The 14,198-nt window shown below is 38.0% G+C and overlaps 1 protein-coding gene across 1 annotated transcript; it reads left to right on the top strand.

The window, feature by feature from the left end:
• The first annotated feature begins 854 nt into the window (after positions 1–854).
• Or5k3 (olfactory receptor family 5 subfamily K member 3) lies at positions 855–1,781 on the top strand. The gene has a single exon (NM_001000531.1). The coding sequence runs from the start codon at positions 855–857 to the stop codon at positions 1,779–1,781; it is 927 nt and encodes a 308-aa protein (NP_001000531.1).
• The last annotated feature ends 12,417 nt before the right edge of the window (positions 1,782–14,198 follow it).

Raw genomic sequence — 14,198 nt, 5'->3', positions numbered from 1 at the left:
TTCAGAAAATCCTGAAGAAAGAGTGGTTAATACTGAGATTGTCTTAAAATCAAAAAGTTTTTTTTAATGGACAGGGAGATCTGCTCAGTAATAGATAAGACAGGCACAACCATAATTAACAGCATACATTAATTAACCTTGCAAAGCAGAGGAAGGATTTAGATATTTTAAAAAAATTAATGTTTAATAGAATAGAATCAGTATTTACAAAACTGTGTATGAAAAGGGATGAAAGAAGTTAAAATCATTATTCTTTAATCTTATTTTATATAGAAATTTAGATATCTAAATTTAGACAATGAAATATCTTCAATTTTATTTAGAGATATGTATGCATACATTGGTCCATAGGAATTCTTTGTGCAATTCATAGAAATAAATTTAATCTATAGACAAAGTATTTTCAAGAAAATATTTCTCTTTCTCACTGAATACATTAAAAAGTTTGTGAAATAAACACACATTTATAGAAAATGTTATTCTAAATTTATTTTGATGATATTCAAGTAACCTGGCATGAAAAGTTATTTTGCAACAATAAAAGTCAAATATGTGTGCAATAATTTTTTATGATATGGTTACATAAATGCATAAAAACTTTTTCTATGAAAAGAAGTTCCTTTTTACAACTATAAAAGTACTCCTATAAATTTTGAGTTAAAGAGCACAGATTCCAAAATTTTAGGAAATAAATACTCTTAACTAGCATAGTTAGCTTCATTCCTGAGACAAGAGCAGGTGCACTAAGAAATTTTCCTTTTATACCAAAAAACAAAAAAATAAGTAGGAAATTATATTCTCACCATCACAGTTTTTTATATCTTTGTGATTCCAGTGGCAACAGACCAAGTGAGATGGCTGAGGACAACTACTCCTTAACAACAGAGTTCATCCTGGTGGGATTCTCAGATCACCCAGACCTAAAAATACTTCTCTTCCTGGTGTTCACTGCGATCTATCTGGTCACCATGGTGGGGAATCTGGGGTTGGTGGCCTTGATCTACATGGAGCCTCGTCTTCACACACCCATGTACATCTTTCTTGGCAACCTGGCCCTGATGGACTCCTGCTGCTCCTGTGCCATCACTCCCAAAATGCTAGAGAACTTCTTTTCTGTGGACAGAAGGATCTCTCTCTATGAATGCATGGCACAGTTCTATTTCCTCTGTCTTGCTGAAACTACAGACTGCTTTCTTCTGGCAGCCATGGCCTATGACCGCTATGTGGCCATATGCAACCCACTGCAGTACCACACCATGATGTCCAAGAAACTCTGTGTTCAGATGACCACAGGAGCCTACATAGCTGGAAACCTGCATCCTATGATTGAAGTAGGGCTTTTGTTGAGGTTAACTTTCTGTAGGTCTCATGTAATCAAGCACTTCTTCTGTGATGTCCTTCCATTATATGGAATCTCCTGTACTGATCCCCATATCAACGAACTGATATTACTTGTCTTGGCAGGGTCAATTCAAGTCTTTACTATTACCATAGTTTTAGTGTCTTACTCCTGTATCCTTTTCACTATATTTAGCATGAAATCTAAAGAGGGTAGAGGCAAAGCTTTATCAACTTGCGCTTCCCACTTTCTGTCTGTGTCAATATTCTATGGCTCTCTTCTTTTTATGTATGCTCAACCACATTCAGTCAATGAAGGGGATAAAGACGTGCCGGTAGCTATTTTTTATACCCTTGTAATTCCTTTATTAAACCCTTTCATTTATAGTCTAAGAAATAAGGAAGTGATAAATGCAATGAAAAGAACTATGAGAAAGAGATGATTCTGCAACATTACAAAACGAGGATTACCTGATTTGGACAACTTTCAAAATAACGTTTTCTAAACCCACAAATAAGAGAAAGTGGTGAAATGAAAGTAAAATTTTGCTTAAGTTTATAAAGCACAAGAACACGTGAATAAAATTAGTTTGTAATGAAGAAACAGGTTTGCAATTCTCAGGAATAAATTAGAGAACTGTTAAGTATTGGAATGTATTGAGTCAGTTAACAACATCTAATTAATTTTGGGAATAAAGTTAGTACTTCTAATGGTAATTTTCATTTAATATCATTAGCAACTTTATCAATTTCAAATAATAAAATTTTAAGCAAATTATAAGCTTTTATTTATAATCTTATAAGTATTACCATCAAAGGAAGTTATACTTTATGGTTAAATTTGAATTTCAATTTGACATCTGATTTCAAGAGATTATGTTTTAACATGTACTCATACAAAGTATTTACTTTCTAACAAGAATGTTTTTACTTTTATTATTATTCATTTTTACTGTTACATTTTCTGAACTATAGTACATGTACAAAGTTTATCAATCTGTATTTAAAATGATGCTATTACAATATAATATCTATATTTTTAATTTTTTCCTTTATTTGATTATTTGTCCATCATATATGGTACTGCAACAGCCAAATGTACCCATTAAATCATTTGTTTCTTCTCAGTCATATTATCATTGTTTGTTGACTATAAGGAATAACACCCTCACCAATTCATACAAAAATCATTGATATGTTCATCATTTAAAAAACAGTGCAAGCCAGATGAGTTTAAAAAAAACTGGTAAAAACTCTAAATATTTAAAATGTGTAAATAAAACTCATCAAAATACAAAAAGAATTTCCCAGCAAACTACAATTTACTGTGCTGTTTTTGGTATTTATCTCTTATTGACTAATTAGGAATTTTTTTTTGTTTTCCTCAAATAAAAAGTCTTATACACTGAAAAACTCAATAGTATTCCACTTTTCCTCTGATTCTGACAAGAGGTTGAATTAATAATACCTTTTCTCTAGATGATTGAAAGCTGGGGAAAGACAAACTATCTTTTAAATTCTTCAATCCTGTACAAATAACTATAAAAAATTTTGAGGAATTCTAAGGACAAGAGAACTGTCTTCCCCACAGAAGAAGATTTAACTTGGTTATCCAGCAAATAGTCACCTCAAAAATTTTATCTTTGAAGATATTTATGAAGATATTTACTGTCTCTGTGAAGATATGTCTTTGTGAAGATATATGTATAAATATATATATGCACACAATAAATAGACTAAGCAGGTTATATTATATAGTTAAGAATATATATTCTTATATATTCTACTTAATAAATAATATATTTATGAGTATACACAATCTATTTACATAAATAGAATGTATAGAAGGTATATTCTATTTAAGTGAATAGAATATATATAAGTATATACAGAGAGAATATATAGTCATAATTTTCAACACATATATATGCAGAAATAGATGATAGATTGACTGATAGATTAGTAGATGATAGACAGATTGATAAATAAGAATAAAGATAGATGATAGAAATAATGTAATAATATAATCTCAAAAATATTTTTAAAAAAGACTTGGTCTTTATGTAACAACAGACATAAAATATAAGTTCAAGTTAGTCTTTTAGGAAGTGAACGCCTCAGTGGGAATGGATCCTGTGTGGGAGCCATGGGACAAAACATATGTAGTAGGCCTCTGTCTAGAGGACAAGCATGCAAAGTCACAAGCCATGTTTCCTTTAGCAATTGCTTTCCATTCTGGTTTTTATTTCACTGTCTCCATGAAGATATTGGGGAATTTCATCTCTGCTGTGCCTTATGAAATCACAGATAGTATTTTTTTTTGATATTTTCATTATTTACTTACACATTCTATATCCCAATTGCAGTCCCCCTCCCTCCTCTACTCCAAGCTCCACCTTCACAAGCCCCTTCCCTCATTATTCCCTCCCCTGTTTCTCACAGAAGGGAGCCCACCCCCACCCCACGGTATCACCCCGATCTGGGACATCAAGTCATAACAAGACTAAATGCATCCTTTCCCTCTGAGGCCCTACAAGGCAGAGAAGCTAGAAGAAAGCGATTTTATGGCAGGAAAAGTCAGATACAGCCCCTGCTCCAATTGTTAGGGGACCCACGTGAAGACCAAGTTGTGCATCTGTAAAAAAAAATGAAATGTGTACAGGCCTAGGTCCAGTCCATGCATGTTCTTTGGCTTGTGGTTCGTGCCTGTGAGCCTGGTGGGCTCAGGAGATTTCGCTCTGTAGGTCTTCTTGTGATGTCCTTGACCACTCTGGCTCAATCTAACCACTCATTCCTCCACATGACTCCCTGACCTCTGCCTGATGTTTGGTCTGTGGTTTTTCATCAGCTGCTGGATGAAGCTTCTCAGAAGAGAGTTATGCTAGGCTCCTGTCTGCAAGCATAGCAGAGAATCATTAATAGTTTCAGGGATTGGCTCTCTCTCTTGAGATGGGTCTCAATTTAGACCAGTCATTGGCTGGCCATTCCCACAATCTCTGCTCCATCTTTATCTCTCTGAACCTTAAGACAGTACAAATTATGGGTTGAAGGTTTTGTGGGTAGGTTAATGTCCCCTCCTCCCTCCACTGGAAGTCCTGATTGGCTATAGGAAGTGGCCAATTCAGTCTCTACATCCTCCACTGCAGGGAGTTTCATCTAAGGTCACCCCCATAGACTGCCAGGAGCCTTCCCCTTCCCAGGTCTCAGACTAGTTCCAGAAATGCACCCTACCTCAATTTCTATTCTCTCTCCCCATCTCCCACCCCCTTAACGCACCTGAACCCCATCCCGCTTTGCCTCCTCACTCCCACTCCTACAGAGTTTACTCCCTCCATCCACCTCTGATATCCATTTTATGTCTCCTTCTGAGTGATTTTTTTATCCCATTTTTTCTAGATTATGATAAATTCATCTTCCTCCTTCTGCACTCTTTGGTTTTTTTCTCTACCTTCCATCTCCCACCTTTTCCCTTCTTTGCCTCCATTGTCTCCCATTGTCTTCACAGAAGGGTTCCCTTGGTTCCGTCCTCTTTTCATCCCCTCATCTTCTTCCCCTCCTTCACCTCTCCTCCTTTCCATTTCCTCATCTGGCCTCTGTTTACTAATCTTCTGTCCCTCTTCTCCATTCCCTCCTCACCTCTCTTCCTCGCTTGCCTTCCTTCTACTCCCCCTTCCCTTCTTTACCTTACATGAGGAAGAGCTTGCAGGTATAAAACATACACAACTCACCTAGAAACACAGACTCTATCAAGTTTATTCTAATTTTTGGAACATTACTTGAACATTATTCCTTTTTTGAAAAAGATCTCTGTAAATTCCTGAAATTTAACGTGTATTATTACTTTAAGTAGTAGCTAATTATGATTCTTCAGCTAATATAAACTCAATTGGAGAACATCAAGGTTGTTACTGAATCAATCTGCTATATCAGTAGTTTTTGAAATGCTTCCAGCTGTCAGTCACGAGAATCTGGTACTAGGGTATTTGTTTCCTTCCCAAGAACAAGAATTGGGCATTTCCAAAAGAGCTTATTCAAATGACATTTTTTTATTTTCCAGTCATCATTTTATGTGCATATTTAAAAACAAATAAACAAACAAGCTGTTTATAAAAAACACTCACATTCAGGGAATGGATGTAGTGTATCTGGTAAAGGTACCTGTCTCAAAATCAAGTGATGTAAGTGTGACTCAGAAGGTGCACACACATAGTACCTTCTGAAGAGAACAGACTACAGCAGATCTCAACTATGGCATGAACACGTACCCATATGCACAAAGCACAGGTAAGTAAGTAAGTAGGTAAGTAGGTAAGTAGGTAAGTAGGTAAGTAGGTTAGTGTAAAATATTTAAGGCTCACAGTCGTATACCCTCTTCTATCTTTTGCCAATAGTCACATTCCAAATTTTGTTGAAATTTACAATATTACTTTATACTCTTTCTATATTTGTATGTAGGAATATATGAATTGCATTGCTCCATTTTAAAAATATTTTCATATAACTTTTTTCTGTGTGTTGAACTAGTGTATGAAGTGATAGTGATAGTGAAGCATTTGACCATACACTTTAGCTCCTGTATCTCTATAGATCATTTATTTATTTTTGTTTATTATTATTCATTTTATTAATTTACACTTCAAACAATATAGACCTCTACATAAATCTTCCCCATCTAATCCCCACTCCCCCCCCTACCCTTTGCCTTTATGAGGGTGCTCTTCTACCCACTACCCAACTCCTGCCTCACCACTCTAGCATCACCCTATGCTAGGTCATCAAGCCTCCACAGGATCAAGGGCCTCCCCTCCTATTGATATCAGATAAAGCCATTTTCTGCAACATATATATCTGGAGCAAAGAATTCCTCCATGTGTACTCTTTGTTTGGTGGTTAGGTCCTGGGAGCTCTGGGTTGTCCAGTTAGTTGAAATTCTTCTTCCTATAGGGTTGCAATTTCCTTCAGCTCCTTCAGTCTTTCTCCTAGATCTTCAGTTGGAGTCCCCAGACTTAATCCAATGGTTGTGACTATCTGAATCTCTATTGGTCAGGTGTTGGTATAACCTCTCAAAGAACAGCCATACCATGCTTCTTTCTGCAAGGTTTTGGTGTCTGCCAATGGGATGGATCTCTAGGTGGAGCAGTCTCTGAATGGACTTTTCTTGAATCACTGTTCCATTTTTGTCTCTGTCTTTCTTTTGTACAGGGACACTTCTGGGTTAAAAATTTTGAGATGGGTTCATGGCTTTGTCCCTCAACTGGGGCCATGTCTGTCTATTGGAGGCATTCTCTATAGCATAGGGCCTCTGGGAACCAGAAGATAGGAGAACTCAAGCAGCAGGTCCTCTGCAGTCCAGACACTGCCTGGATGTGAAGGGACCCAATCAAAAGCTCCCTGCACCCAAATCCTGTGGGAAGGAGAGCTAAACCATCAGAGGGGCAGAAACACCTGGGAAACCAGAAGAGACTACACTCTGCCCACATTTCTGACTCCAGAGGAAAATACCTAACACCATCTGGGACCCCAGTGAACAGGGGCCCGGGAAAAGGCAGCACAGGCCCTCCTGGTTGCCGCCCTCATGGAGAGCTCAAAATCAGCCCCTACTAGCAACTTCAGCTGGGGGACCACAGGTAAGACCAACTTTTCTACTCCAAGTGACCTGCCTGGTGAACTCAGGACACATGTCTACAGGAACAGCTGAAGACCAGTAGACAGGAAAGACTACACACCCGAAAGCAGAACACTCTGTTACCATAACTGGCTGAAACAAAACAGGAAAACAGGTCTAGAGCACTCCTGACACACAAGCCTATAGGAAGGTCTAGCCACTGTCAGAAATAGCAGAACAAGGTAACACCAGAAACAAACTGATGGCGAGAAACAGTCACAGGAACCCGAGCAACAGAAACCAAGATTTCATGGAATCATCGGAGCCCAATTATCCCACCAAAGAAAACATGGAATATCCAAACACACCAGAAAAGCAAGATCTAGATTTAAAATCACATTTGATCATGATGATGGAGGACTTCAAGAAAGACATAAAGAACCCCCTTACAGAAAAGGAGGAAAACATAAATAAACAAGTAGAAGCCTATAGAGGGGAATCACAAAAATCCCTGAAAGAAATCCAGGAAACAAAATCAAACAGATGAAGTAATTAAAAAAGGAAATAGAAGCAATAAAGAAAGCACAAAGGGAGACAACCCTGGATATAGAAAACCAAAGGCAAAGACAAGGAGCCATAGATACAAGCATCACCAACAGAATACAAGAGACAAAACAGTGAATCTCAGGAGCAGAAGATTACAAAGAAATTGTCAACACAACAGTCAAAGATAATGTAAAAAGGAAAAAGCTACTGGTCCAAAACATACAGGAAATCCAAGACTCAATGAGAAGATCAAACCTAAGGATAATAGGGATAGAAGAGAGTGAACACTCCCAGATCAAAGGACCAGTAAATATCTTCAACAAAATCATAGAAGAAAACTTCCCTAACCTAAAGAAAGAGATGCCCATAAATATACAAGAAGCTTACAGAACTCCAAATAGATTGGACCAGAAAAGAAACTCCTCCAGTCACATAATAGTCAAAACACCAAATGCACAAAACAGAAGAAAGAATATTAAAAGCAGTAAGGGAAAAAGTTCAAGTAACATATAAAGGCAGAGCTATCAGGATCACAACAGACTTCTCACCAGAGACTATGAGAGCCAGAAGATCCTGGACAGATGTCATGCAGACCCTAAGAGAACACAAATGCAAACCCCGGTTACTGTATCCAGCAAAACTCAATTTAAATAGATGGAGAAACTAAGACATTTCATGACAAAACCAAATTTACACAATATCTTTCTCCAAATCCAGCCCTACAAAGGATAATAAATGGTAAAGCCCAACATATGGAGGCAAGCTACACCCTAGAAAAAGCAAGAAACTAATTGTCTTGGCAAAAAAAAAAAACAAAGAGAAGAAAAGCACAAAATCATAATCTCACATCCAAATACAAATTTAATAGGAAGCAACAATCACTATTCCTTAATATCTCTCAACATCAACGAACTCAACTACCCAATAAAAAGACATAGATTAACAAACTGGATATGCAATGAGAACCCTGCAGTCTGCTGCCTACAGGAAACACACCTCAAAAAAAAAAAAACAGACACTACCTCAGAGTGAAAGGCTGGAAAACAACTTTCCAAGTAAATGGTCAGAAGAAGCAAGCTGGAGTAGCCATTCTAATATCAAATAAAATCAATTTTCAATGAAAAGTCATCAAAAAAGATAAAGAAGGACACTTCATATTCATCAAAGGAAAAATCCCCCAAGATGAACTCTCAATCCTAAATATCTATGCGCCATAACAAGGGCACCTACATACATAAAAGAAGCCTTACTAAAGCGCAAAGCACACATTGCGCCTCACACAATAATAGTAGGAGATTTCAACACCCCACTCTCATCAATGGACAGATCATGGAAACAGAAATTAAACACAGACATAGACAGACATAGAGAAGTCGAACCACATGGACTTAACAGATATTTATAGAACATTCTATCCTTAAACAAAAGGATATGCCCTCTTCTCACCACATCATGGTACTTTATCCAAAATTGACCATATTATTGATCATAAAACAGGCCTCAATAGATACAGAAAGATAGAAATAATCCCATGGGTCCTATCAGACCACCACGGGCTAAAGCTCGTTTTGAACAAAAATAAGGGAAGAACACCCATATACATGGAAGTTGAACAATGCTCTACTCAATGATAACCTGGTCAAGGAAGAAATAAAGAAAGAAATTAATGAAAATAAAGGTACAACATACCCAAACTTATGGGACACAATGAAAGCAGTGCTAAGAGGAAATCTCTTAGCTCTGAGTGCCTGCAGAAAGAAACAGGAGACAGTATACATAAGCAGCTTGACAGCACACCTAAAAGCTCTAGAACAAAAAGAAGTAAATACACCCAGGAGGAGTAGAAGGCAGGAAATAATCAAACTCAGAGCAGAAATCAACCAAGTAGAAACAAGAAGGACCATACAAAGAATCAACACAACCAAAAGTTGGTTCTTTGAGAAAATCAACAAGATAGATAAACCCTTAGCCAGACTAACGAGAGGACACAGAGAGTGTGTCCAAATTAACAAAATCAGAAATGAAAAGGGAGCCATAGCTACAGAGTCAGAGGAAATTTAAAAAATCATCAGATCCTACTACAAAAGCCTATGTTCAACAAAACTTGAAAATTGGCAGGAAATGGACAGTTTCCTAGACAGATACCAGGTACTGAAGTTAAATCGGGAACAGATAAACCATTTAAACAACCCCTTAAATCCTAAAGAAATAGAAGCAATCATTAAAGGTCTCCCAACAAAAAGAGCCCAGGTCCAGATGGGTTCAATGCAGAATTCTATCAGACCTACATAGAAGACCTCATACCAATACTATCCAAACTATTCCACAAAATGAAACAGATGGAGCACTACCGAATTCCTTCCATGAAGCCACAATTACTCTTATAACTAAACCACACAAAGACCCAACATAGGAAGAGAACTTCAGACCAATTTCCATCATGAATATCGACACAAAAATACTCAATAAAATTCTGGCAAACCGAAACCAAGAGCACACCAAAACAATCATCCAACATGATCAAGTAGACTTCATCCCAGCCATGCAGTGATGGTTTAATATATGGAAAACCATCAACATAATCGACTATATAAACAAACTAAAATATAAAAATCACATGATCATTTCATTAGATGCTGAGAAAGCATTTGACAAAATTCGACACCCCTTCATGATAAAAGTCCTGGAAAGAGTAGGAATTCAAGGCCCATACCTAAACGTAGTAAAAGCCATATACAGCAAACCAGAAGCTAACATTAAACTAAATGGAGAGAAATATGAAGCAATCCCACTAAAGTCAGGGACTAGAGAAGGCTACGCACTCTCTCCCTACTTATTAAATATAGTTCTTGAAGTTCTAGCCAGAGCAATCAGACAACAAAAGGAGATCAAAGGGATACAGATTGGAAAAGAAGAAGTCAAAATGTCACTATTTGCAGATGATATGATAGTACATTCAAGTGATCCCAACACCTTCAGCAAAGTGGCAGGGTATAAAATTAACTCAAATAAGTCAGTAGACTTCCTTTACACAAAAGAGAAACAAGCCAAGAAAGAAATTAGGGAAACGACACCCTTCATAATAGTTCCAAATAATATAAAATACCTCGGTGTGACTTTAACCAAGCAAGTGAAAGATATGTATGATAAGAAGTTCAAGACCCTGAAGAAAGAAATTGAAGAAGGCCTCAGAAGATGGAAAGATCTTCCATGTTAATGGATTAGCAGGATTACTATAGTAAAAATGGCCATTTTACCAAAAGGGATCTAAGATTCAATGCAATCCCCATCAAAATACAAATCCAATTCTTCAGAAAGTTAGGCAGAACAATTTGCAAATTCATCTGCAATAACAAAAAACCCAGGATAGCTAAAACTATCCTCAACAATAAAAGGACTTCTGGGGGAATCACTATACCTGAACTCAAGCAGTATTACAGAGCAATAGTGATAAAAACTGCATGGTATTGGTACAGAGACAGACCGATAGACCAGTGGAATAGAATTGATGACCCAGAAATGAACCCACACAACTATAGTCACTTGATTTTTGACAAAGGAGACAAAGCCATCCAATGGAAAAAGGATAGCATTTTAAGCAAATGGTGCTGTTTCAACTGGAGGTCAGCATGTAGAAGAATGCAGGTCGATCCATGTTTATCACCCTGTACAAAGCTTAAGTCCAAGTGGATCAAGGACCTCCACATCAAACTAGATACACTCAAACTAATAGAAGACAAAGTGGGGAAGCATCTTGAACACATGGGCACTGGAGAAAATTTCCTGAAGAAAACACCAATGGCTTATGCTCTAAGATCAAGAATCGACAAATGGGATCTCATAAAACTGCAAAGCTTGTGTAAGGCAAAGGACACTGTGGTTAGGACAAAACGACAACCAACAGATTGGGAACAGATCTTTACCAGTCCTATAACTGATAGAGGGCTTATATCCAAAATATACAAAGAACTCAAGAAGTTAGACTGCAGGGAGACAAATAACCCCATTAAAAATGGGGTTCAGAGCTAAACAAAGAATTCACAGCTGAGGAATGCCGAATGGCTGAGAAACACCTAAAGAAAGGTTCAACATCATTAGTCATAAGGGAAGTGCAAATCAAAACAACCCTGAGGTTTCACCTCATACCAGTGAGAATGGCTAAGATCAAAACCTCAGGTGACAGCAAATGCTGGCGAGGATGTGAAGAAAGAAGAACACTCCTCCATTATTGGTGGGATTGCAGACTGGTACAACCATTCTGGGAATCAGTCTGGATGTTCCTCAGAAAATTGGACATTGAACTACCTGAAGACCCAGCTATACTACTCTTGGGCATATACCCAAAAGATGCTCCAACATATACCAAAGACACATGCTCCACTATGTTCATAGCAGCCTTATTTATAATAGCCAGAAGCTGGAAAGAACTCAGATGCCCTTCAATAGAGGAATGGATACAGAAAATATGGTACATCTATACAATGGAATATTACTCAGCTATCAAAAACAATGACTTTATGAAATTCGTAGGCAAATGGTTGGAACTGGAAAATATCATCCTGAGTGAGGTAACCCACATGTAAGAAACACACATGGTATGCACTCATTGATAAGTGGCTATTAGCTCAAATGCTTGAATTACCCTAGATGCACAGAATACATGAAACTCAAGAAGGATAACCAAAGTGCAAATGCTTCACTCCTTCTTTAAAAGGGGAACAAGAATACCCTTTTGAGGGAATAGGGGGGAAAGTTTAGAACAGAGGCAGAAGGAACACCCATTCAGAGCCTGGCCCACATGTGGCCCATACATATACAGCCACCAATCTAGATAAGAAGGATGAAGCAAAGAGGTGCAGGCCGACAGGAACCGGATGTAGATCTCTCCTGAGAGAGACAGCCAGAAAACAGCAAATACAGAGGCGAATGCCAGCAGCAAACCACTGAACTGAGAATGGCACCGCCATTGAAAAAATCTTAGAAAGGACTGGAAGAGCTTGAAGGGGCTTGAGACCCCATATGAACAACAATGCCAACCAACCAGAGCTTCCAGGTACTAAGCCACTACCCAAAGACTATACATGGATTGACCCTTGGCTCCAACTGCATAGGTAGCAATGAATATTCTAGTAAGAGCACCAATGGAAGGGGAAGCCCTTGTTCCTGCCAAGACTGAACTCCCAGTGAATGCGATTGTTGGGGGGAGGGAGGTAATGTGGAGAGGATGGGGAGGGGAGCACCCATAGAGAAGTGGAGGGGTAGGGATTAGGGGGATTGGGGATGTTATCCTGGAAATGGGGAAGGGGAATAACAGTCAAAATGTAAATAAGAAATACTCAAGTTAATAAAGATGAAAAAAGAATTGCAAATCATAATTTCTCAATAAAATTTAATCAAAGCCTTTTTCCATTTTCTAGCAATATGCTCTAAGTTTGTATTTGTTTACAGAAACATCACACTTCCTTATCCTAAAGTATAAACATGCTGTGTCTCTATGGTGTCAATTAAATCATATTCATGTCTTTTTCACAGGTATTATACTACTACCACAGCTAATATATGTATAATCTCATAATGAGTAACACATGAACCCCTATTAAATTGTTTTAATTTGATTTCTACTACATTTATTTTATTATACTAGAACATTTTATTGAAAGTCTTTGTATGTTCCTTTGTTAGGGTTTTAGGACTGTGAGAAGACACTATGATAAAGGCATCTCTTATACTGACAACCATTTAATTGGAGTCAGGTAACAGTTTCAAAGGTTCAGTCCATTATCATCATGGCAAGAGGCATGGCAGCACGTAGGCAGAGATGGTGTTAAAGAAGGAGCTGAGATGTCTACATCTTGATCTGAAGGCAGCCAGGAAACTGACTCTTCCTCACTGGACAGAGCTTAAGTACTAGGAGCCCTCAAAGCCCTTCCCACAGTGACCTACTTCCTCCAACAAGGCCACACATCCTAATAGTAGAACATTCCATGAGCCAAGCATGTTCAAACCATCACATTCCAGTCCTGACTGCCATGGGTTTGTTTAAATATATGAGACTATGGGGGCCTAACCTAGCCATAGCATAATGCAAAGTATATTTAGTCCAACTTCAAAAGACTCATAGTCTATAACATTCTAACAAAGTTAAAAGTCCAAATTCATCCATTTGCCTGCAAACTAGAAAATACCATCCAGAGTGAGGTAACCCAGACGCAAAAGAACACACATGAAATGTACTCACTAATAAGTGGATATTAGCCCAAAAGCTCAGAGTACCCACTATACAACTCAAAGATTACATTAAGCTTAAGAAACCGGAATACCAAAGTGTGGATGCTTCAGTCCTAGTTGGGGAATGGGTCTGTAAAATAATCATGGTAGATAGAGGGAACAAGAAACCTGGAAGGGAGAGAGGAAGGGGAGGGGAAACGGGGGGAGATGTAGAATCAGGTATGGGAAGAGACAAAAGAGAAGTACAGAGGGTCAGGAAGATGAATAGAGATATGTAGCAGTGTGGGGTGGGGAACTAGGGGAAGCCACTAGAAAGTTTCAGATGCCAGGGAAGCGAGGGCCCAGAGGGGATGACTTTAGCCAAAATACCTAAAAGAGGTGAGAGAGAACCTAAGGAGATCACCTCCATTAAATAGGCACAGTCCCCAGTTGAGGGGTGGTGCCACCCACCTTCTCAATTTTTTTAACCCAGAATTATTCT

Source organism: Rattus norvegicus, chromosome 11, assembly GCF_021556685.1.
Source record: "Rattus norvegicus strain SHRSP/BbbUtx chromosome 11, alternate assembly SHRSP_T2T, whole genome shotgun sequence".
Classification (NCBI taxonomy): domain Eukaryota; kingdom Metazoa; phylum Chordata; class Mammalia; order Rodentia; family Muridae; genus Rattus; species Rattus norvegicus.
The sequence above is the reverse complement of the archived record's forward strand: the minus strand, read 5'-3'. Positions and strand labels throughout refer to the sequence as shown.